This window comes from Malaclemys terrapin, chromosome 15 (genome assembly GCF_027887155.1).
Source record: "Malaclemys terrapin pileata isolate rMalTer1 chromosome 15, rMalTer1.hap1, whole genome shotgun sequence".
NCBI classification, from domain to species: domain Eukaryota; kingdom Metazoa; phylum Chordata; order Testudines; family Emydidae; genus Malaclemys; species Malaclemys terrapin.
This window is the reverse complement of record NC_071519.1, coordinates 33405867-33427038: the sequence shown is the minus strand read 5'-3', so window position 1 is coordinate 33427038 and position 21172 is coordinate 33405867. Positions and strand designations below refer to the sequence as shown.

Sequence of the window (21172 nt, the reverse complement as noted above, 5' to 3'; positions counted from 1 at the left end):
GACCATCTTGGGATATTTCTGGTTTCATAAGCAAATTGCTTTAATTGACATTTTCTCTGTGCTTTCTGAGATGGAATTTGCTCGTTGTTCACACTAGACTGTCGTGTGTGCAGGTGCATGCCAGTGAGTGACTGGTGAAACCCAGAAGGGTTGGAGGCTTGCTTTGGATAAGCCTGTCTTCAGACTGCTGAGCACTGCTCAAAATTCAAAAGTCCTCTGGATTGTCCATCTTACAAACGGCGTCATAAGGGATCCCTCCTGGCCCCACCTCCTTCCCAACGTCCTATTCCCCCGCTTGGCTTCCAGCAGGTTTCCTTCCGGGGATTGCTGGCCATCCATGGTCCGGGCACTGTGAGAGCCAGCATACTACTAACCGTTGAGTTCAGTTGCTCAGCTGCAAACTCCCAATATGCTCCTGGTCCCCAACCTGCCCCGGAGGGAAGGGAGAAACCAGAGGGGTGATGTGGCCATGGAGTAATTGGCCTGAACAATGGGTGCCTGTGAGCTGTTTGAACTCTGATAGCCACCTCCCTAGAGGGAGCATTACACAGAGGAGGACCTCCCCACTGATCAGGGCTAGGGCGAAGGGCAGAACGACCAAGCTTGTCTCAATTTCCTTGTCAGGGTCACAAAGGGGATAAGACTTGTTTGGGCATAACTCTGTGTGGAAGTTAATTCTCGGCCATTTTGTAGCAGGCCTTCTGCTCACCTGTGAAACTTTCCCGTACAGGCCGGTGTGCATTGAAACGCCAGGAGCGTTAATGGTTTGATATGTGACTGGAAGTGCGGAGCTCCACAGCCTGTCACTTCTTTGGAGTGAAGGCTGAGAAGTTGCCTAGGGACTGAGCAGCTGAGCTGTGTAGTGAGAGAGGCAGCAGCCCCTGGACCTTGATGTGTTCTCCGTCGCTTTTCCCCAGGTGCGGTGGACGACGAGGGGAACAGGCCGTTCTACGCCGAGGAGTGTGCCTCCATGCTGGCAGTGACCTTCAGCGGCGGAGATAAGACGAGGAGGAGCATTGTGAGTAATGCATAAGGCAACTTCTTCCCTCCTAGCCCAGGGCTGCCCAGAGGATTCAGGGGGCCTGGGGTCTTCAGGGCACTTCGGCGGCGGGTCCTGGAGCAGAAGGACCCCCCGCCGCCGAATTGCCACCGAAGACCTGGAGCGGAAGAAGCTTCAAGGCCCCGGGCCCCACAAGAGTTTTCTGGGGCCCCCGGAGCGAGTGAAGGACCCTGCTCCAGGGGCCCTGAAAAACTCTCGTGGGGGCCCCTGTGGGGCCCGGGGCAAATTGCCCCACTTGCCCCCCCAGGCGGCCCTGTCCTAGCCTGGCTTTGAGCGGCTGCCGAGTGGTCTGATCCCAGGTCTGCTCTCAGCACTAGTGAGCTGAGCCTGGAGGAGCTGGGTGGGCAGGGTGTCACTGAGTCCCCGGGCGATGCTCTGGAGCTGCTCCCTACAAAGCCCGTCAGGACTCTGGTGAAGTCGCCTCTCTGTGAGCAGACTGTCTTCAGGGCAAGAAGCTCACACGGCTTCACCTTCCTGGGTCTCTCCTGGGAGCATTCAGCATATGCCCCTCCGTGCGCTTCCCACAGCGAGTCTGCCCTGGTGGGGTTCTGGGGAAGCCAGAGGGTCCTGCACCCCCACTTCTTAGCCAGCCAGTAAAACAGAGGTTTATTAGATGACAGAAACATGGTCTAAATCAGAGCTTGTAGGTACAAAGAACAAGACCCCTCAACCGGGTCCATCCTGGGGGGCCGCGAGCCAGACACCCCCGTCTGCCCTCACTTCCCATCCCCAGCCAGCTCCAAACTGACTCTCCCTCCAGCCCCTCCTCCTCTGGGCTTTGTTCCCTTCCCCGGGTCAGGAGGTCACCTGATCTCTTTGTTCTCCAACACCTATCGCTATCACCTTGCAGGGGGGTAGGGCCCCGGCCATTAGTTGCCAGGAGACAGAGTGCCAGCCATTTATGCACACTGGCCCTTTGCTCTGCAACAATCTCACCCCCTAGAGACTTAAGAAATGCATAGAGGAAACTGAGGCCCCCACACAGTATTCAGAGGAAACATTAAGAACAGTCCCACTTCGTCACACAGGGGCCCGAGCACGTCTCCCATCTGGTTGTTTCCTGCCAAGGTGAGCACCAATAAATAGACCAGATTCTGGCCCCTGCTACCGTCCCTCTGTGGCGCTGCAGCAACGCCTGTAAAGTTGCTCCAGCTGCTGGGATCCCTCCAGCTGGCAGGAACCCCCAGATGGCGTAAAGCTGGAGTCACAGGCCATCCCACGCCCTGGCCGTGGTGTTGGGGGGTGTCACCAGTGCTGCTGCGCTCCACCTGTCCCTGATGCGGATCACTGCCCAGTTGAATGCTGTTAGAGCCAGCACGTGGGAGCACAACACAGAAATGTGCTGATGCCCCCAGCTCCCCCAGGGATCAGGGGAGGTTAAAGGGGTACAGCCGCCTTTTGCCATCTTTTCCCTGCCCCCCACTCCTCCAAGGTATGGGGCTGAAGCCAGCTCAGCAGACCTGTGGCTGTAGCCCAGAGCAGGAATTCACCATTCCCATCCCAGGACAAAGCAATGGTCCACGTCCTTTGGTGTGCTGTCTGGGAGACTGACCATTGCTGGATATTTCAGAGAAAGGCATAAAATCCCGATTGAGTTATGCAATGCTAGATCGTTGGGGGGGGGCTTCGCAGCTGGGGGTGAAGCATGAGTAATGAAAGCCCTTCTAATTTTCCATCTGCCTAGTGCTAGCATCACTGCGACATGCTGTTCTGCCTCAGAGGTAGCTGTGAGCCTCTGTTTAACCCACTCAGCTGTTTGCTCCAGGACCCTGGAGCAGGGAGCCGCACATGACAACACGTGTCTGTTGGGGGTTTGTTCTTTCTTTGCTTCTGCTGGAGTGGGGCTGACTCCCCAGGAGCACCAGCCTGTGCGGTACCGGTGCTGCCCGGGACCATGGCGTGTTGGAGCCCGGGTTCCCCTTGCAGCAGCAGGGCAGGAGGCTGTTGTCCTTGGGTGGCTGCCATCACTAGAGACAAATGGGCGAGTCCTCCCCACCTGTTGTGGGCAGCCAGTCTGGATGCAGGAGTTTTGGACCCAGTTCCTCCTCCTCCCGGCTTGCAGCACGGCTTAACTAACTGAGAGCTTCAGAGCTGGAGGAAATACGGTTCACCATCATTAACCTGTCTAGTCACCCTGCCTGAGTCCACTCACCCACGGGGTCATCTCAGCGGGCATTGGGACTGGTGGTGCTACATCATAGAAAGCAATTAGGAGAAGCACTGGGGGCAGGGGGGCTCTTGTTTCGGTCTAGCTCCTACAGAAATATTGCCCAGCGGGTGATCTGTTTATTTCTGTCACGCACCGCTCTCTCACCAGCACATCTGTCTCATGTGGATCATTGCGTCCGGTGGGCATTGCCCCTCCACATTCTTGCCCATGTCAAATTTTGTATCTAAACAGATTCTTATTGGGAAACCTAAACACAAATTTTTGTCCTAAAGCATCAACTGGGTGTTGGCTTTAATGGGACTCTGGCTACACTCCAAAGCAGCTTCTTTATCCTACCTTCTAACCCGCTTCTGTCACCATCATTAATGGGCTGTGACCCTAGATTAGAAAACTGTGTTCTGACTGTGCTTCCAAAGGAGAACACACTGCAAGACACTGTCACATCACAGGTTGATCTCGGCTGGGCTCAGGCTGCCCAGTCCCCATGGCTGTGCTGCACCAATCAGGGAATGAACAGGTGACGGCTGTGACTCGGGTTGGGTCGTTAAGCTAATTGGCTGCCTCTCCGTCCCTGGTTGGGCATGCTTAACCCCTGGCGGTTTGGGGAATATTTTATCGACTTTTCCTTTTTGGTCAGAAATGACTCGTCACCACACGAACCTGCTTCCCTGGGCCAAACAGGTGTGCCGGCTTTCGGTGCAGTGCAAAAGCCGGGGCACCAGATCCCCAGCATAGTGCCAGTGCAGCTGTGCCAGTTTCCACCAGCTCAGGATCTGCCCCGGTATGTTCCTAGTCTTGCCAGCCTGCTGCAGTCTCAGACTGTTGCCCTTACCCGCTCAGGGCAGAAAGAGGTGTGCAAAGTTAACCAGCTCCAGGCAACAAGTGCACGTCCTCGGTGTGCATCCCAAAGGAAGGCAAGCATCTGCCTCCATGCTTGCAGATCCGGGCAGAGTCACTGGTGTTCTGAGCTGGGGAAGCCTGGCTTTTGACCACACTGGCAGGAGTGCTACTTTCTCTCTCCCGTTCAGCTAGGCGATAGCCACTGCAGTAGCGGCAGTGAGAGCTAGAGCTCTTGCAGCATTTTGTGTCAGTGCTCAGTAGTCAAACTGCACTGGGATCGGTGCTTGCCTCTCGTCCCAGGAGGCTGAGCGTGGGACATCCTGGCAGCGAGAGGCCCTCTTCTTTAACCAGCTTTAGCTATGCCCGCTAGCGGGCGGCCGGGTGATCGCGCTGTAATGTGGCACATGGAGAACGTTTTGTACCTCCCGACAATTTTGTCTTAGCAGTCAGGTCCCAAAGTGCACCCAGGCGTTGCACACGGCCGCGTCTATCCCAGCAGCGCTACGTCAGGGCCATGGGAACCGCACCCTCTGTGTTTTGTGCCGTGTGAGCTGTTGGAGGTACAGGCATGGCATCCCCTGGGAAACAAAGGGCAGCTCAGTACATTTCCTGTGGCAGGGCTGAGTCTGCTGAGACATGATGCCACCGTTAAGTCAAGCAGTGCAGGTAACGGCTCTTCCTCATGCACTTCTGTGTAAGTGGCAGATTCTAGCCATGTGCCTGGGTATCACAGGCAGTCCCTCACCCCAGCTTGTCCTCCACACTCCCTCCCAAGCTTTTCAGTGCAGCCAAAGATTAAACCTCTAGACCAGAGGTAGGCAACCTATGGCACGCGTGCCGAAGGCGACACGCGAGCTGATTTTCAGTGGCACTCACACTGCCTGGGTCCTGGCCACCAGTCCGGGGGGCTCTGCATTTTAATTTAATTTTAAATGAAGCTTCTTAAATATTTTAAAAACCTTATTTACTTTACATAGAATAATAGTCTAGTTATATATTATAGACTTATAGAAAGAGACCTTCTAAAAAGGTTAAAATGTATCACTGGCACACGGAACCTTAAATCAGAGTGAATAAAAGAAGACTCGGCACAGCCCTTCTGAAAGGTTGCCGACCCCTGGCCTAGACAGTGCTAGCTCTCTAAAAACCCCTGAAGCATTCCTGATGCTGTTGTGGCCCAGCCCTGCGTGCTGCAGAGCAAAACAAAATCCCCATTCTCTGTTTGTGTGGAAAAACCAGGCAGTGCAAACCTAACTGCGGTTGGTCTTCTGTACTTCATGGGCTATCCCTGAGCCACCTTTCCACCGCAGGGAGAAAGAGAACCAAACAGTGGTTTGTCTAGTGGGAACACACACTGCTGGGCCCGATTTGGACAATGCTAGGGATTGCAATCGCCTTTCTATAGAACAGAATCAAATAGATGGAGTTCACAGACCCGGCTATGGAGGCAGGAGGCTGACAGTTTGCTGGGCTTCCAGTGAGAACAGGCTTCTCCTAACGCAACTGGCACTTCCTTTGGGCCTGCTTAGCTGTGTTATTTCCAAAGTCACTAACATTCAGTAGCCATGGTAGTTTGTTTTTATGGGCTGCTGCTATTTGTAAATACAAGAAGGTAGGAGGGGAGAGATTACCTTGGAGGCGCAGCCTTGGGAAATCTCAGGGTGTTTCCAAGATAGCATACATGGAAGAGGGGCATGTCAGTTACCCTTTCTCTCTCCCCCAGAGCTCTAGATGGCTTCTGTTCATGATGCCTATGTGCTGTCCCTGGCTCCTTAGAAGAAACCACCAAGTTCTAAATACATCTGTCAATTTCCCATTGCTCAGGTTTGGCAGTAGTTCTACAAATGAGGACTCGCCGAAAGGGCCAGATCTGTAGCTCTGGGTGTGTAACCGGATCTCTGCTTTGCAAACCAGACTTTGATAACTAATTGGAGCAATTTGGGGGAATGACAGGGTCTCCAAATGGAAATAGGGAACTTGGGGGGCAGGTCCAGGAGAATGTAACAATGAAAGAGACGGTGATGAGAGTGCAAGTTAACTAGCTACTCAGTTTGTATGCTGAACAGTAAATGAGCCCCAGAAAGCTTGGTTCATTTCATCTCTGAAAACCCCAGGGGCTAGTGCAAAGAATCAGTGTTTCCTTAGAAAAGACCACATCCCCATCTAAGAAAATGGTTAGGCTCAGGGTGCTACAAAAGAAATAAAATCTATAATGGAGCTTAAGTTTTCCTTTTAAAAATAGCTTGAATTAATTCACGCTGGCTTGAAAACCACTGGTGCCAGAGAAAAAGAAATGCTAATCAATTAGGGACTCCGCTATACTTTTCATCTTGGAGCGTGTTGTAGTTTTCATTTTTATGTCCAGCGTCCTCCAAACCTGAGGTCTGTGAGCTAATTTTAAAAAGTCTGACATGCCCTTTCTCCTTAAAGAATGGCCTCAGATGATGATAAAAGAGGCGCTACTCTTCCATCAAAGAGTCTGAATCGGATGCCTTGCACAGCCCAGGAATTACACATGATGTAGATCTTTCCTCTCTTTTTACAGTAACATGATCACTACTCCAATAAACCTGTGTGTCTGTTATGTAGGGCATATTAAATACACCGCCGTCTGCAGAGAATATTCTCTCCTCTTTGTGCCTTTTAATTGTCCTTTAATAGTATTGCAGTTAATGTTTTTGACAGCTGTCTATTTTTCAGACTATAAATGTTCTGCCGTTTCCGTTAATGGGAAGAATTTAATATGGTCTCTGGCATGAACTGCATCTCTGACTGACATGTGTGGTGCTCGCTGTATTTTTTTTTTTTTTTTTTTGATAGAACATACAGTATCTCAGTGCAAATTGCAGCTGTTAGAAGCTGACAAAATGCTTTGGAGTTGAATATAAAAGTCAACAAAGAAAGTACAGTTCTTGGCAATGGAGGATGCAGTTATATCCCACTGAGTGGAGAGGGACAAATGTTTATCCCAGCTTGTCCTGTGCTTTGACCATAACCAATTTTAATTAGCTGATTTTATGGCACGATGAAGGACAGAATGATGCACCATTTGGAGCGTTCTCAAGTGACTTTTCTAAGGCTCACTTGTTTACTTGCATCTTATCTAAGATACCTCTTACAAAGGCCAAATTTTGCTTGGTTACTCAGCAGCGTAAAGCCAGAATAAATCTGTTGCCTTTAGTGGAGCTAGTCTAGAATTACACGGCTGTATCCAAAAAAGCAGAACTTGGCCTGGTAGTTTTATTTTCTACCAAGCTATGACTGCTTTACCTCTCTCCTGACTGATAGCTGCCGTTAGGTAACTAGGGTTTTGTCCACACTGGACACTCAGGAAAGTTAATCCAAATTAACTAAAGGTGTGAACTTAAGGTAGATTAATTAAACTGCATTGAACCCCTGTGTGGATGTTCTTATTCAGAATTAAAGTGGCCTTAATTCAGTTGATCTTAATTCACTTCCAGATGGAATAATGGCCCTCAGTGCATCAATCTCTGCAGCTTGGGCCTGTCTCTTACTTTGTGTTTTAAAAAGAAATAGCGTCCGTTTAATTTTAACAGGGGCAGCATTAACTCTATCCAAGCTTCTGTGCAGGGCCTCCGTGGAGCAGTGCTAGAACAGCCCCCTTGCTTCAGCTGGCAGGAATCCATGTCTGATAGTCTTACCAAGAGACGGGCAGGAGATGGCTGGTGCGTGCACTCAGCCTCCAGGAGAGGGAGGTAACTCCGGCTAGTTTTAAGTTCTGTGGCTGCAGGATATGGTGGCCGAGAAGCTGAGTCAACCTGGCCACTGAGTGCTTCCCGGGAAGAACAGGGTGAAGCTCCCTGTGTCTCAAGTGAAGACTCCGGGCAGGAGGGCGCCAGGCTGGCGACCGCGTGGTAATGGCACGAGTGCTGTTGAACCGTAGCCCACAGCTTTGCGGAGCTCACAGGAAGCAGAAGGCGGCAAAGGGGGCTTAGCTGTTTTTCGTACTGCTGGCAAGCCTATGAAAAGCCAGCTCTCCTCAACCGGGGGAACGGTTGGGGGAAATCCCATACAGCAGCCGGGGGGCGGGGGGAGGGGAATAGCCATCCTGGTGCACCCAGGGGGAGACTCCGCTTCCTGGGTTTGGAGAACGGAGCTGCTAAGTCAAAACCGTTCGCAGCTCCTCACTGGGGGAGTGAGGGGTGTTCGGCGTGGGCCCCAGCAGGAAGAGGAGCTGCAGGAGCAGGGCAGAGAGAGGAGGGGGAATATGGTGTTGCTTATGCAGTAGCAAGTAGGGTTGAGAGCTGGAAGGTGGCTTGGAGCAATGGAGCGATCTGGTGCTGGGCAGCTCTAAAACCAGAGCAGAACTTGTGCCACCAGTGTGAATCCATCCCTGCCATAAGCCAGGCCAACAGCTGTAATGCTGCACTCTCCTGTTCATATTTAGCACTGGGGTAGCTCTTCACTTGGTCCCCTGCAATCCTCGTGCCCCAGCCCTCAGTCTAGAGCTGCAGAAACAACTGTGCTTCGGGTGCCCATGGCAAAGCCGCCTGTGGTGTCATCTGAGGAGCACGGTGTCCTCCTGCGTCTGTCCTGTACTACGCGCTACGCACCTTCCTGGGCAAGTGCTCGAGGGCTCTGTCACTACAGCTCAGCACCTGCCTTGGCCACTTAGAGAGAAGTGAAAGCTGCCTTCCCCTGGCTGGAGAGCCCCAGGGAGCTCAGCATGGGGTGGAAAGCAATCCCACCAATAACAACAAGGGCCTGTGTTTCAGAGCATGCGCACCAGGCTATGCATCGAATTACAAGGCTGAAGCTTGGCTAGGGTAAGTGCCAGACCAGTGCTGTGGTCTCCCCAGAATATGCTACGCTGGAGTCTTGCCGCCTTGGAATTGATTCATCACAAATACAGAAGCTCTTCAGCCCCTACCTGGCCACTGCCGGGGCCTGCAGGTCCGGGTATGGGTGTGACACTCTGCACATGGGTAAGGCCCAGTGCCACCCAGCCAGAAACCTCCACTAAGCTCACTAATCTGAACCCCATAAGTGCTCTACCTCAGACGCCACGAGCCCTTCCCCCGGGAGCGCTGACTCCTAGGCCCATGGGGAACGAAGCAAAGAGGGCCTGGACCTGAGCCAGGATGCCAGGGTCCCACTCCCAGCTCTATTGCTCACAACTTCTGTGACATTTTGGGCCATTCATTCGCTTCTCAAGGGTTGAGTTACGTCAGTGACCTTTGTAAAGGGCTCCTGGTCCCACTAGTCAAAGTTTTCTTGTCTAATTGGCAGCGGGTCTCTTGAAGGTTAATCCCTACAGCGGCCATACTCTGTCCTGGTCAGACCTTTCCTGAGCCAGTCGCCCCTTCTGTCTCCCCACCCCCAGAGCCATTGTGTGCAGCACAACAACCTAGTGTGGCCGTGTCCAGACTGCCCATGGCTGCTTTTCTGCTTAATCCAGTGGCTTGACTGTGAACTCCCAGGGAAATGTTTCCAGACTTTCCCGTTACTAAATCCTGCCCCTTTGTTGTTGTTCCATTTCTGGCTGCGAGTGAGAATGACAAACCTTCCGGCTGCTTGGCCTGCCTGGCTGCAGCTTGGCGTGGGCTCAGCAACCACAAAGAACAAAAAAAGCCCGTGTGTGCTGCAAATTCCACAGGCGTCCGGAGAGGAGGTCGCTGGTGCCTTCCTGTGGCCGTTCCAGGGGAGACGGCAGGGTGGTGAACGGATCACACCCCAGCCTGCCTGGAGTTAATAGTGAGCCAAACAGCCCTGGGGACTGGGGACTGCATTTGCAAAAGTAGCCACTTCCTTTGGGTGCCCAATCTGAGAAACTTGAGACCAGACAGTGGAAGGTCTGAGTCACTAAGCGTTTCAGTTGGGCACCCACTTGTCCCAGGTGGGGCCCCCAGTGCCTGGACACACTTGAGAATTCTGGCCCAAGTGCACTGGGGAGGGAGACACAAGCTGCAGTGAGGGGAGTGTTAGGGGCAGGGCCGGCTCTTTTTCCCACCTCAAGCGGCGGGGGGAAAAGAAAAGCCGCGATTGATGGCACTTCGGCGGGAGCTTTACCGCCACCGCTTCGTTCTTCGGCGGCAGGTCCTTCCCTCCGAGAGGGACCAAGGGACCCGCCGCCGAGGACCCGGACGTGCCGCCCCAAGCACCTGCTTGCTGCGCTGGTGCCTGGAGCTGGCCCTGGTTAGGGGAAGGGAAGCCCATGGAGCCCTTTGGCCATTTTTTAACTCTCGTCATTACCCGTGTTTGCATGGGGGCAGGAGTCAGGGATCCTGGCTTCTAGCAGCATAGCTAAGTCCTGTCACCTCCCTGTACCATTTTCCACATGCTTAAAACGAGGGCAGAATTTCCCCCTCTTGGCGAAGTGCTTGGAGATTCCCAAGCAACCGCGGTACAAGTGCAAAGCATCATCATTAATTCTATTGCCAAAAGCCATAAGGTGTGTGTCCGTCTCCCTTTAAATAGCCCCCTTCCTGCAGGAGGGCCGCTGCGTTGTTCAGATACTGTGCGAGGCTCCTGCGAGGAGATGCCCAGCTGGTTGGGTTAGTGGCACATGTGCCAATGTTACATCCTGGCCGGGGTTTCATGCTCTGATTCCCACTCTGACGTTCCTTTGTACAACCGCTCCACACTTCTCCCCACACACATGCTTTCCAGGCGGTTTCATGCTTCTGATCGCTCTGGGGGGAAGAAACGGAGCGTTTAGGGTGGAATGCATGGCTGGGCTGGTCACCTGAGAGGGCAGGGGGAAATATGCTACTGGCAGCTGAAACGTGCTTGGTAATCGCTGTAGCATTTAATCAGCAGGAATCGTTATTAACTCATCCCTTCCTTTTTAGGGCAGACGTCTCGCCCCAGTCGAAGGACTTGTAGGGTGCATGGGAGTTTGCAGTCCTTAGTGTGCAAACCAGAGGAGTTAATGGGTGACTTGAGTACAGTCTATAAGTGACTGCGTGGGGAACAAATACTGAATAATGGGCACTTCCGTCTAGCAGAGGAAGGTAGAACGCGATCCAACGGCTGGAAGTCGAAGCCAGACAATTCAGACTGGAAATAAAGTGTAAATTGATACCATGGAGAGTAATTACCACTGGAACAATTGCCCAAGAGTGGTGATGGGTTCTCCATCACTGGCCGTTTTTAAATCAGGGTTGGGTTTTTTCAATTTCTAGGCATTCTTGTGAGGCTGATCTCAGGGCTGTGTGATACCGGGGGTCGGACGAGACGATCACAATGGTACCTTCTGGCCTTGGGATCTAAGAATCTATTAAATGCAAGCTCCGGCCTTGCTTTCTGGGTGTACAGCACCATGCACTACATGGCTGGGTTGCTCAGAGTCCTTGGGGAGTTAGGAGTCCCATTCCCATTGAAAGTCAGTGGGATTTGGGCCCCTTAGAAAATCCCAGTCTACGAGCACTATGACAACCCAGTTCCCTGCGAGCAGCCATGGGGGTGGGGGGGTTATTTGGGAGGCTGTAGTGGACGGACTGACCATAGAGAGGAAGGCTGGTCCAGCGATTTAGGCACTAACCTAGGATTTGGGGGCTCTGGGTTCCATTCCCTGCTTTGCCACAGTCTTCCTGTGCTTTGAGCAGGGGGTTGGACTAGATACCTCCTGATACCAACCCTGATATTCTATGACCTTGGGCAAATCCCTTAGCCCCTCGGCACCCCAGCTGTTACCTGGGGGTGGTCGCCCAGGCCTGCTGCCCAGGGGTGCTCGGAGGATAAATACATTAAAGACTGAGGTGTTTGCATATGGTGGTGATGGGAGCCAGACAAGTGCCATAAGTGGGTAGACAGGCCCAGTGGAAGAACAGCCCTCGGAAAGGCTGTGCCCCCTGCTTCTCAGTGACACGGTTCCTTGTCAGACCAGGCCCCTGTGGCGTTGAAGTTGGTTCCCCCAGCCTCTGAGCCGTTCCTCCCCATTTCCAGCTGCACCTCATGGTCCCTTTTATCTCCTCTTGCCCGTGGGAGGCAAGGAGCCATCTTGGCTGTGGCGAAAGCAGTCAGGAGAGCACAATGCTGCAGTCCTGTCCAGGAAGTGCCCTGGGAGCCCTTGTCTGTGAGAGCAGTGGGTAGACTTTCAGGTAGGCACCCAAACCTCTGTCTGCTCCTTTGAAACCCTGGGCTGGAAATCTGCCTTCTCGCAGGGTTAGGCAAGTCCCTTGCTGGGACTAGGGGGGTGTTAAGACGAAACATCATCTGAAAAACCCCCAAGTGATGGTTTGTCGTCCCCATTGCTTGGCTGAGGTTCAGCTTGAGTGTTAGGCAAACGGTCAGGAGCATTCGCTGGGCCCAGGGTTTTGTTACTAGATGTGTTACAAGCAAGGTGTAGCCTCCATCGGCTGCTGCTGTAACCTGGAGAGCGAGCCAGGGACATGTGGGTGACACTGGGGTGCACGGTGGCTCACTCGTCCTAAAAGCTCTAGCACTCTGAAGGCTGCATCTGACCAGAGACGTCTCTTTGGCTCTTTGTTCAAGGTGACGACAGACTGGAATTTGGAGAAAGGCACAGGATGCACCGAGGGCCACACAGGGACTTCGGCTGCTGCCCCCCTCGCAGCCGGCATGATTGCCTTGATGCTCCAAGTGCGACCGTGTCTCACCTGGCGAGATGTCCAGCACATCATTGTCTTCACAGCCACCAAGGTGAGAAAAGAGCTCCTTGGCGATGTGTCCTCTAGTTCCAGCTGCACAGAACCTCCAGCCCCTCGGCTTTCTGCCTTGGCCCCTCTTGGCGAAGGCTCCAGTGCATGCTGGGTGGGTCTGGACGGGCTTGAACAGTGAGCTCACCCCCATCAATCTCACCTTTCCCTTGACCCCAGAGGATGGATGGCTCTTCCCCTCGCCCCTTGTTCTCACCAGGAATGTGCCTGAAGCAGACGGTATTCTCTGCTGTCACCATGATATATGGGGTATTTGTTCCATGCATTCCTGAATCTGCCAGGATGCAAGTCTTCAAAAGGTATCCAGGATGAGCCTGCGTGTGGATAGTGCAGGAGCCGGGGTGGAGTAGGGCTTGGTTGGCGGAGTCGAGATGATACACCCGCTGGAGTTTTTGCAACGGCCCCTAAAGCGCTTCACAGCGTGAAAGCAGAAAGGCCTGATTTGTCTGATGCAGTCACGGAATTCTGAAAAAAGAACAGGAGTACTTGTGGCACCTTAGAGACTAACAAATTTATTTGAGCATTTGTTAGTCTCTAAGGTGCCACAAGTACTTCTGTTCTTTTTGTGGATACAGACTAACACGGCTGCTACTCTGAAAGGAATTCTGAGTCTTGGAGACAGAGAGTGGGAAGAGCTCCTTTTGTAAATGTTACTGTTTGCTGGGTTCCTATTCAGGTACAGCTCCCACTGACTTCAGGGCGAGTTTGACTGCAGAAGGAAGGAGTAGATAGTGAATCTGAAAGAGGCATCTGGGGTTGGCCAGCAGGCAGGGTTTTGTTGTACTTGGTGTGTGTGTCCCCTGCAGTTTACGTGATACAGTGAGATAAAACTTGCTTTGGCGCAGGGTAACTTTTTCCACAGTTGGAGACAACGGCTGCCAAAGCGCTAAACCCCAGTAAGTAATGGAACCCAGATCTGATCTGCCCCAACTCGCGCTGATTTAAATGATTGTATTTATTCCTTTGAAACTGGCCTTTAGACTTTCCAGGGGCTGCGATCTGGGCAGGGAGGGAGGAAGGGACCAGCTGGGATATTTCAGAGCAGAGGCATTTTTGTCCTTTGCGCTGTTTGTTTTTCTTTTGAAGAGCGAGGAATCCTGGCTCGGTTGGGACTCAGTTTAAACAGAGGGCGAGCTGTCCTTTCTAATCAGGCCCCATGGCAGAGCCGGAGTTGGCTTTGCTGCTGTTACAAGTCACTTCTGAGTCTCTTCTGCGAAGTCTGCTGGTTAGGCAGATGTAGCCAGGTTCCCCCAGTTTCCGGAGGGTGGCCTAGGTCTGCGTTTGCAAGGTAGGGCCCATAGGTCTGTGTGCAGCGAGGCTAGGAGGGTGCTTTCCCAGTCCCCCCCAGTCCTCGTGACCCTGGTCTTTGCGTAGCTGGATGTTCGCTCGCCCTGCAAGAGGCAGGTGTATCCCCCTCCCAGCTGAGTCACGCCAGCTGATGTGGCTCCCTCTGGTTCCTTTGCAGTATGAAGATCGTCGCACCAACTGGGACACTAACCGGGCGGGCTTCAGCCACAGCCACGAGCACGGCTTCGGCTTGCTAAATGCTTGGAGGCTTGTCAACGCTGCCAAGGTAACTCAGGCCTGCTGGCGTCAGGCCCATCCGTCCGGCAACCCCACGGGCTCCCCCCCAGACATACACTGCACGCAGGGACAAATCCAGCGTAGCAACAGCTTCTTCCCTGTCTCCGGCTCCTGGCGGCCTGGCCTAGATGTTTCCGTAGTACCCGTTACTATGGGAGCTACCCACTGGCAGAAAGCTTATTTGGGCAGGGCTGTGGCCAGGTCATCCTGTGTACAAGAGACAAGGGCAGGGGCTACAAGAGACAGCCATGGGCCTGGGCCAGCACTCCTCAGCCTGAGGACAGCCTGACGTCGACTCCCACCTCCCAAACCTCATCACAGGCCACATCTCGCTCTCCTCGGCCTTCCCCTCTGAGCGAGCTCGGGCGACCTCAGGGCTCTCTTGAGACGGGAAGGTCCTGTCAGTTCGGGGGAGCCGTGAAGTCCTTTGCTGAGGGTGTGTATGAAGTGTTTCCCTCTGTAGGGCAAAGCTTCTCTGATAGAGACTCTAACAAAGGCATCTGAAGAAGTGGGCTTTTTACCCAAGAAAGCTTATGCTCAGATAAATCTGTTAGTCTTTAGGGTGCCACCAGACTCCTCGTTGTTTTAACAGAGACTTGTGTAGCCACTTTGGTATGGTCCAGTGCAACAGGGCTCAGGACTGGCAGTCAGGAGACCTGGGTTCTAGTTCTGGCTCTGCTACTGACCTTGGGCAAGTTACTTGCCCTCTCTGTGCCTCAGTTTCTCCTGCTGTCCCATTTTGTACCGTCTGTGGATGGAAAACCCTATAGTTGTAGTAATGGGGCGAAAAATGCCTGTGTAGAAGTGGTCCCTGCTTCCTCAGCAGGTGAGCTCCCTGTGCACAGTCTGGGTTAGAGCTGGCCATTTTGATATGGACAGGTTTGGCCTTTAATACGGTCTCATAAACAAACAAGGGAAATATAGCCTAGACAAACCTACTGTATGGTGGGTGCGCAACTGGCTGGAAAACCCTACCCAGAGTCGTTATCAGTGGTTCACAGTCAAGCTGAAAGGGCATATCGAGTGGGGTCCCACAGGGATCTGTCCTCGGTCTGTTTCTATTCAATATCTTCCTAAATGATTTGGATAATGGCATAGAGAGTATACTTGTAAAGTTTGTGGACGATACCAAGCTGGGAGGGGTTGCAAGTGTCTTATAGGAAGGGATTAGAATTCAAAATCATCTTAGCAAACTGGAGAAATGGTCTGAAATTCAAAAACAAGAAATGCAAGTTCTACTCTTAGGAAGGGACACTCAGTTGCACACACACAAAATGGGAAATGACTGTCTAGGAAGGAGCACTGTGGGACAGGATCTGGGGGTCATAGTGGCTCACAAATGAAATATGAGTCAACAGTGTAATATTGTTTAAAAAAAAGCAAACATCATTCTGGGATGTTGTGAAGGAGCCAAGAGGCGTCTGCCTGGCACAGCAGGGGTTAAAGAACACCTGTGGGGTCAGCTAGCCCCACCCCGACCTGTTATACCTGCAGCAATGTCAGGCCTGGAAGGGGGAGAAAAGAAGGGAGCCCCCCTCAGCCAGGGGCTGACTGGCGAAGAGGCAGGAGCTCTGTGTCTCTGCCTGAAGGCACAGACGCAACCTGCCTGCCAGCGCAGCCACTGAAAGCAAGTCAGTCTTCCCCTGCCAAGGGGAATCTACCGCCAAGCCCCAACTGTGGGGAAACTGGACTAGCAGGGCCATGCCCCAAACTAAAGGACTTACATAGGGAGCAAGATCCATCTCCCCTGGCTAGGGGTGTGAGCGGCCCAGGACTCTGAGCCAAGACCTGAAGGAAAGGAGTGCAGGTCCCCCCCTCCAGTCCCTAACCAACGATCTAGCCACTAAGCTGCCCGGCCACTGAAGACCCTGTCACAGATGTATTATCAGGAGTGCTGTAAGCAAGACATGATCAGTAATTCTTCCGCTCTACTCAGCATTGATTAGGCCTCAGCTGAAGGACTGTATCCTATTCTGGGCCCCACACCTCAGGCAAGATGTGAACAAATTGGAGAAAGTCCAGAGAAGAGCAACAAAAATGATTAATGATCTAGAAAACTTGAGCTATGAGGATAAATTAAAAAATTGGGTTTGTTTCATCTGGAGAAGATATGATGGAGGTGGGGGACAAAACTGCCTTCAGGTATGTGAAAGGTTGTTATAAAGAGGAGGGTGATAAATTGTGCTCATCCACTGAGGACAGGAGATGTAATGGGGTTAAACTGCAGTAAAGGAAAAACTTCCTAACTGTCAGGATAGTTAAACACTGGAACAAATTCCCTGGGGAGATTGTGGAATCTCTGTCATTGGAGGCTTTTCGGAACAGGTTTGACAAACACCTGTCAGGAATGGTCTAGACAATACTTAGTCCTGCCTCAGTGCAGAGGGCTGGAATAGATGACCTATCGAGGTCCCCTCCCAGTCCTACGTTTCTATGATTTCGATGTGTGGAATGAGTTTCCATGTATTTTACTCCCATTGGCCCTGCAGAACTAGCCCAGCCCAGGGAGAGGGAGATGGATTCTAGTCTGAATCGTGTTTCAACAATGGAATTATTCACTCAGTTCCAGCGCAGCGTCTGTGATGCCTGAGAAGAAAAGTGCCCAGCTTGACAGTCAGATCCCGGGGGAGACAACAGAACTGGTGGTTTAAGACAATAAAATAATAAAAAAAGAAACATTGGCAGAGAAATTTGAGTAGGGATCATGGAGACCAGTAAACACAGACCCCCTTGCAAACAGACATGCTGATCAGAGCAGGGCTGCACTTTAAACGCCTGCTCTGCTGAGCCTTAGCCAAATCTGCCTCTCACAGTGACTCCAAAGATTAGTTGCTTAAAGAGGACAAGACTCCGGCCTTCCTTGTAGGGTAACTGATACGTTGACTTGGGGGTCAAACTACAAGGATTCCCGCTGCACCTCCTCACTATACGGCTGCTTTGGGGATGAAGTCATGAGTCCTTAGGCAAGTAGTGCAAACCTGCCCCTCTTTCAGAGCTCTATATATAGCCACAGGCAAGAGGCTTGTTTATGGAAGCCGTCGGGTCTGATTCATGGCTCTGGGAGCGGGGGGTTGTTGGCAGTGCTCAGCGTGGGGAGATTGTCACACCTGCTCTTTGGGCACCAAGCTTTGTGACATGGCAGGTCATCCCCAAATGGCAGGGGAACCCGACATTCTCTGAAGGCAACTGCAGATCTCCAAGTGCTGCAGTCCTGGATTGGTTTTGTGTGTTGCAGTGGAAGGGGAGTGCTTAGAGCAGGGGCTGGGTTCTAGTCCCTGCTCTGGCACTAACTCGCTGTGAGATCTTGGGCAAATCCCTTTACCTCTGTTTCCTCGTCAGTAACCTGCACAGTAGCAAGTACAAAAACAAGAGCGCTCACTAGTGGGGGCACCAGGTGTCTCTGGTTTGCCAGAATCACACCTCCCCCAGAGTACCTTACTAAGTAGGTTTTCTCGTGTTCGTATTCGCAGGCTTGTCTCGGTCCCTGTAGCACTCAGGGAGGTGTATGTGTCCCTGGGTAGGTGCTAAGAATCTTGTTCTGCTGCCCGAGCGGAGCCCTGGGAATCCAGGACCTTTGTTTACGGCCAGACTGGTTCAGTGACTGAGCAAGAGCAAATTTCATTGCCCCTGGAAACACTGTCGCAGACAAAGCACCTACTTTTCTCTGCCGTTCCTGCTGGTTCCCCTCTTCTCAGCCACCCTGGCTGAGACATAAGAAGTCAAGTGACATGCCCCAGGTCACTCACTCAGGTGGCTGTGCTGAAAATGGACCCAAGAGTCCTGACTCCCAGTCCCCTGCTCTAACAAATGAACCAGTGTTCCCTCTGCTCTTTAGTACATTCAGCCAGGCCTGCTTTTCTAGCATCACATGCCTCGATAGCGTCATAACGCCCCCCGCTTCTCCCAGCATCCCCGGGAAAGGCTTCTGAATCTCAGGCCCCAGACTTAAGTTCCCACACTAATGTGCTGTAATGACTCACTGAGCTGTCTCTAAAGAATTAACACCACGTCCGTGACTGCCTGCAATCGATACATTATTGATGAGCCCAGCGGTGGAGAGACTCGTACTTAAAGGTTTATGTGTTAATGGCTGGGGAGAGCAAGGGTCTGGGGAGGATTCGGATGCTGCAGGATGCTAACTCTTCCCCTGTCTCTCCTTCTACAGATCTGGGAATCTGTCCCATACTTAGCGTCGTACATCAGCCCTGTTCTAAAAGAGGGCAGGACCGTCCCGCAGGTCCCTCAGGCATTGGAAGTCACCTGGAATGGTAAGCACAGCACACCCCCTCTGTGGGGCTCCGTCCTTGTCTCAGTCTCAGGCAGCCTGCGTCTACGGGAGAGGAGTACAAGGCCTTGTAGACCTCCAGGTCACCAGCTCAAATAAACAGCTGGGTGATGGCAACCACAAGTCGCTCTCGCCTGCTGGCCGGTGTGAGCTTAGAATGGGCCCCAGAGAGCCAGCTCCCACCAGGGGTGCACTGAGACCCAGGGGTGGGGCAGTGCGTGGGAGGCATGCGCTGCCACTGCCTATTCAGGGCTCGCCGTGTCTCCAGGACTGTCAGTCTGCCTTTCACCAGCGCTGATTTCACCTAATAACCCGCCCAAAGCATCTGCCTGGGCAAAGGGCTCCTAGGGTATAACAGAGGGCAGCCGGGGGTAGGAAGGTGCAGGGAGAAGCTGTGGTGAGAGAACTTCGTCTGTGAAGAAATCGGAGCATTCGGGGGCGAAGGCCCATGGCGGGGAAATTGAGGGAGCAGCAGGGATCGGTTTTCAGCAGCACTGGGAATGATGCCGTGGGGAAGACAGGAAGGCTGTTCCAGGATAAGCCTCTCACCCCACAGGCGGTGATAGCTTGGCAGGGCATTTCTCACAGTGAAATAGCTGGTGTTGGGAGCTGCCTTGTTAAGGGGTCGTGACGAGCATCCAGGGAAGGTCTGTGTGGGTGCCCGGGGGCTGGAGCGATACACACTGGCAGGATGAGAGTGCCCCACGTCGCTCGAGGGCTCCAGCATGGCCAGGGAAGAACTGATCAGGGGGAGCTTTCAGGGGAGCTTGGGACAAACCCAGGCTGCAGCCAGCCATTTCCAGTATCTCGGGTCCCAGCGGGGTAAGAATGGGCAGAATTCTGCAGGGATGTTGCCAGGGCAGGGGGAGCCGAGCTGGGAAGAAAGGAAGCGAGGGCACAGGTAAACGTGCCTGCATCACGCTGGCCAGAACGTGGCCCTCGGAGAACTCCAGCCAGATTCATAGATTCTAGGACTGGAAGGGACCTCGAGAGGTCATCGAGTCCAGTCCCCTGCCCGCATGGCAGGACCAAATACTGCCTAGACCATCCCTAATAGACATTTATCTAACCTACTCTTAAATATCTCCAGAGACGGAGATTCCACAACCTCCCTAGGCAATTTGTTCCAGTGTTTAACCACCCTGACAGTTAGGAACTTTTTCCTAATGTCCAATCTAGACCTCCCTTGCTGCAGTTTAAACCCATTGTTTCTGGTTCTATCCTTAGAGGCTAAGGTGAACAAGTTCTCTCCCTCCTCCTTATGACACCCTTTTATATACCTGAAAACTGCTATCATGTCCCCTCTCAGTCTTCTCTTTTCCAAACTAAACAAACCCAATTCTTTCAGCCTTCCTTCATAGGTCATGTTCTCAAGACCTTTAATCATTCTTGTTGCTCTTCTTTGGACCCTTTCCAGTTTCTCCACATCTTTTTTAAAATGCGGCGCCCAGAACTGGACACAATACTCCAGCTGAGGCCTAACCAGAGCAGAGTAGAGCGGAAGAATGACTTCTCGTGTCTTGCTCACAACACACCTGTTAATGCATCCCAGAATCATGTTTGCTTTTTTTGCAACAGCATCACACTGTTGACTCATATTTAGCTTGTGGTCCACTATAACCCCTAGATCCCTTTCTGCCGTACTCCTTCCTAGACAGTCTTTTCCCATTCTGTATGTGTGAAATTGATTTTTCCTTCCTAAGTGGAGCACTTTGCATTTGTCTTTGTTAAACTTCATCCTGTTTAACTCAGACCATTTCTCCAATTTGTCCAGATCATTTTGAATTATGACCCTGTCCTCCAAAGTAGTTGCAATCCCTCCCAGTTTGGTATCATCCGCAAACTTAATAAGCGTACTTTCTATGCCAATATCTAAGTCGTTGATGAAGATATTGAACAGAGCCGGTCCCAAAACAGACCCCTGCGGTACCCCACTCGTTACGCCTTTCCAGCAGGATTGGGAACCATTAATAACAACTCTCTGAGTACGATTATCCAGCCAGTTATGCACCCACCTTATAGTAGCCCCATCTAATTTGTATTTGCCTAGTTTATCGATAAGAATATCATGCGAGACCGTATCATGCGAGACTGCCCCTGCCCTAGGCAGCAGCTGCCAATCTAGGAACTGCCAGTCCCAGCGTGTGCTTCTGTGCAGGCAGCCAGTGCTGGGGTCTGCTGGCGGTGGTGGCATGTCACTGAGGATCCGGGATCCCCTCATTGTCGGCTCTGCTGTTTGTTTCTGAAGGGTGCTCCTTCTTGCCCATCCCATTGGAGACAAGAGCAGGATGAAACAGGGAACCCTGGAGAAATGGGGGAGGCAGGATCTCCTTCTGGGTGTTCTTCATGCAACATCTGTGGGGTTGAAACCAAAGCAGACCGAGTTCTCCCCGGCTGGGCGCTGCACCGTGGGAGGGGTGCAGGGACATGGATGCAGTGCTGAGAGGCTGGCGATGATGCCTTAGCGGCTTCGCCTTGGACATGCTTACGGTGTACTGTGCTGAAGGCAGATTGTGTGCGGCAGCTCCAGGTGCCCTCCCAGCCAGAGATCAGACGTCAGCCAAGCAGGAGCAGAAACAGTGTGGTGGGAG

At 52.5% G+C, this 21172-nt stretch overlaps 1 protein-coding gene across 1 annotated transcript in view; it reads left to right on the top strand.

Annotated features, from left to right (window-relative positions):
* The window catches only part of PCSK7 (proprotein convertase subtilisin/kexin type 7), a 54624-nt gene that overhangs the window by 20210 nt on the left and 13242 nt on the right, over positions 1 to 21172 (top strand). The window contains exons 8-11 of the mRNA XM_054049539.1: positions 918 to 1018; positions 12528 to 12695; positions 14178 to 14285; positions 18462 to 18564. Coding sequence (XP_053905514.1) covers positions 918 to 1018; positions 12528 to 12695; positions 14178 to 14285; positions 18462 to 18564 — 480 coding nt within the window. The remainder of the gene's footprint in view (positions 1 to 917; positions 1019 to 12527; positions 12696 to 14177; positions 14286 to 18461; positions 18565 to 21172) is intronic.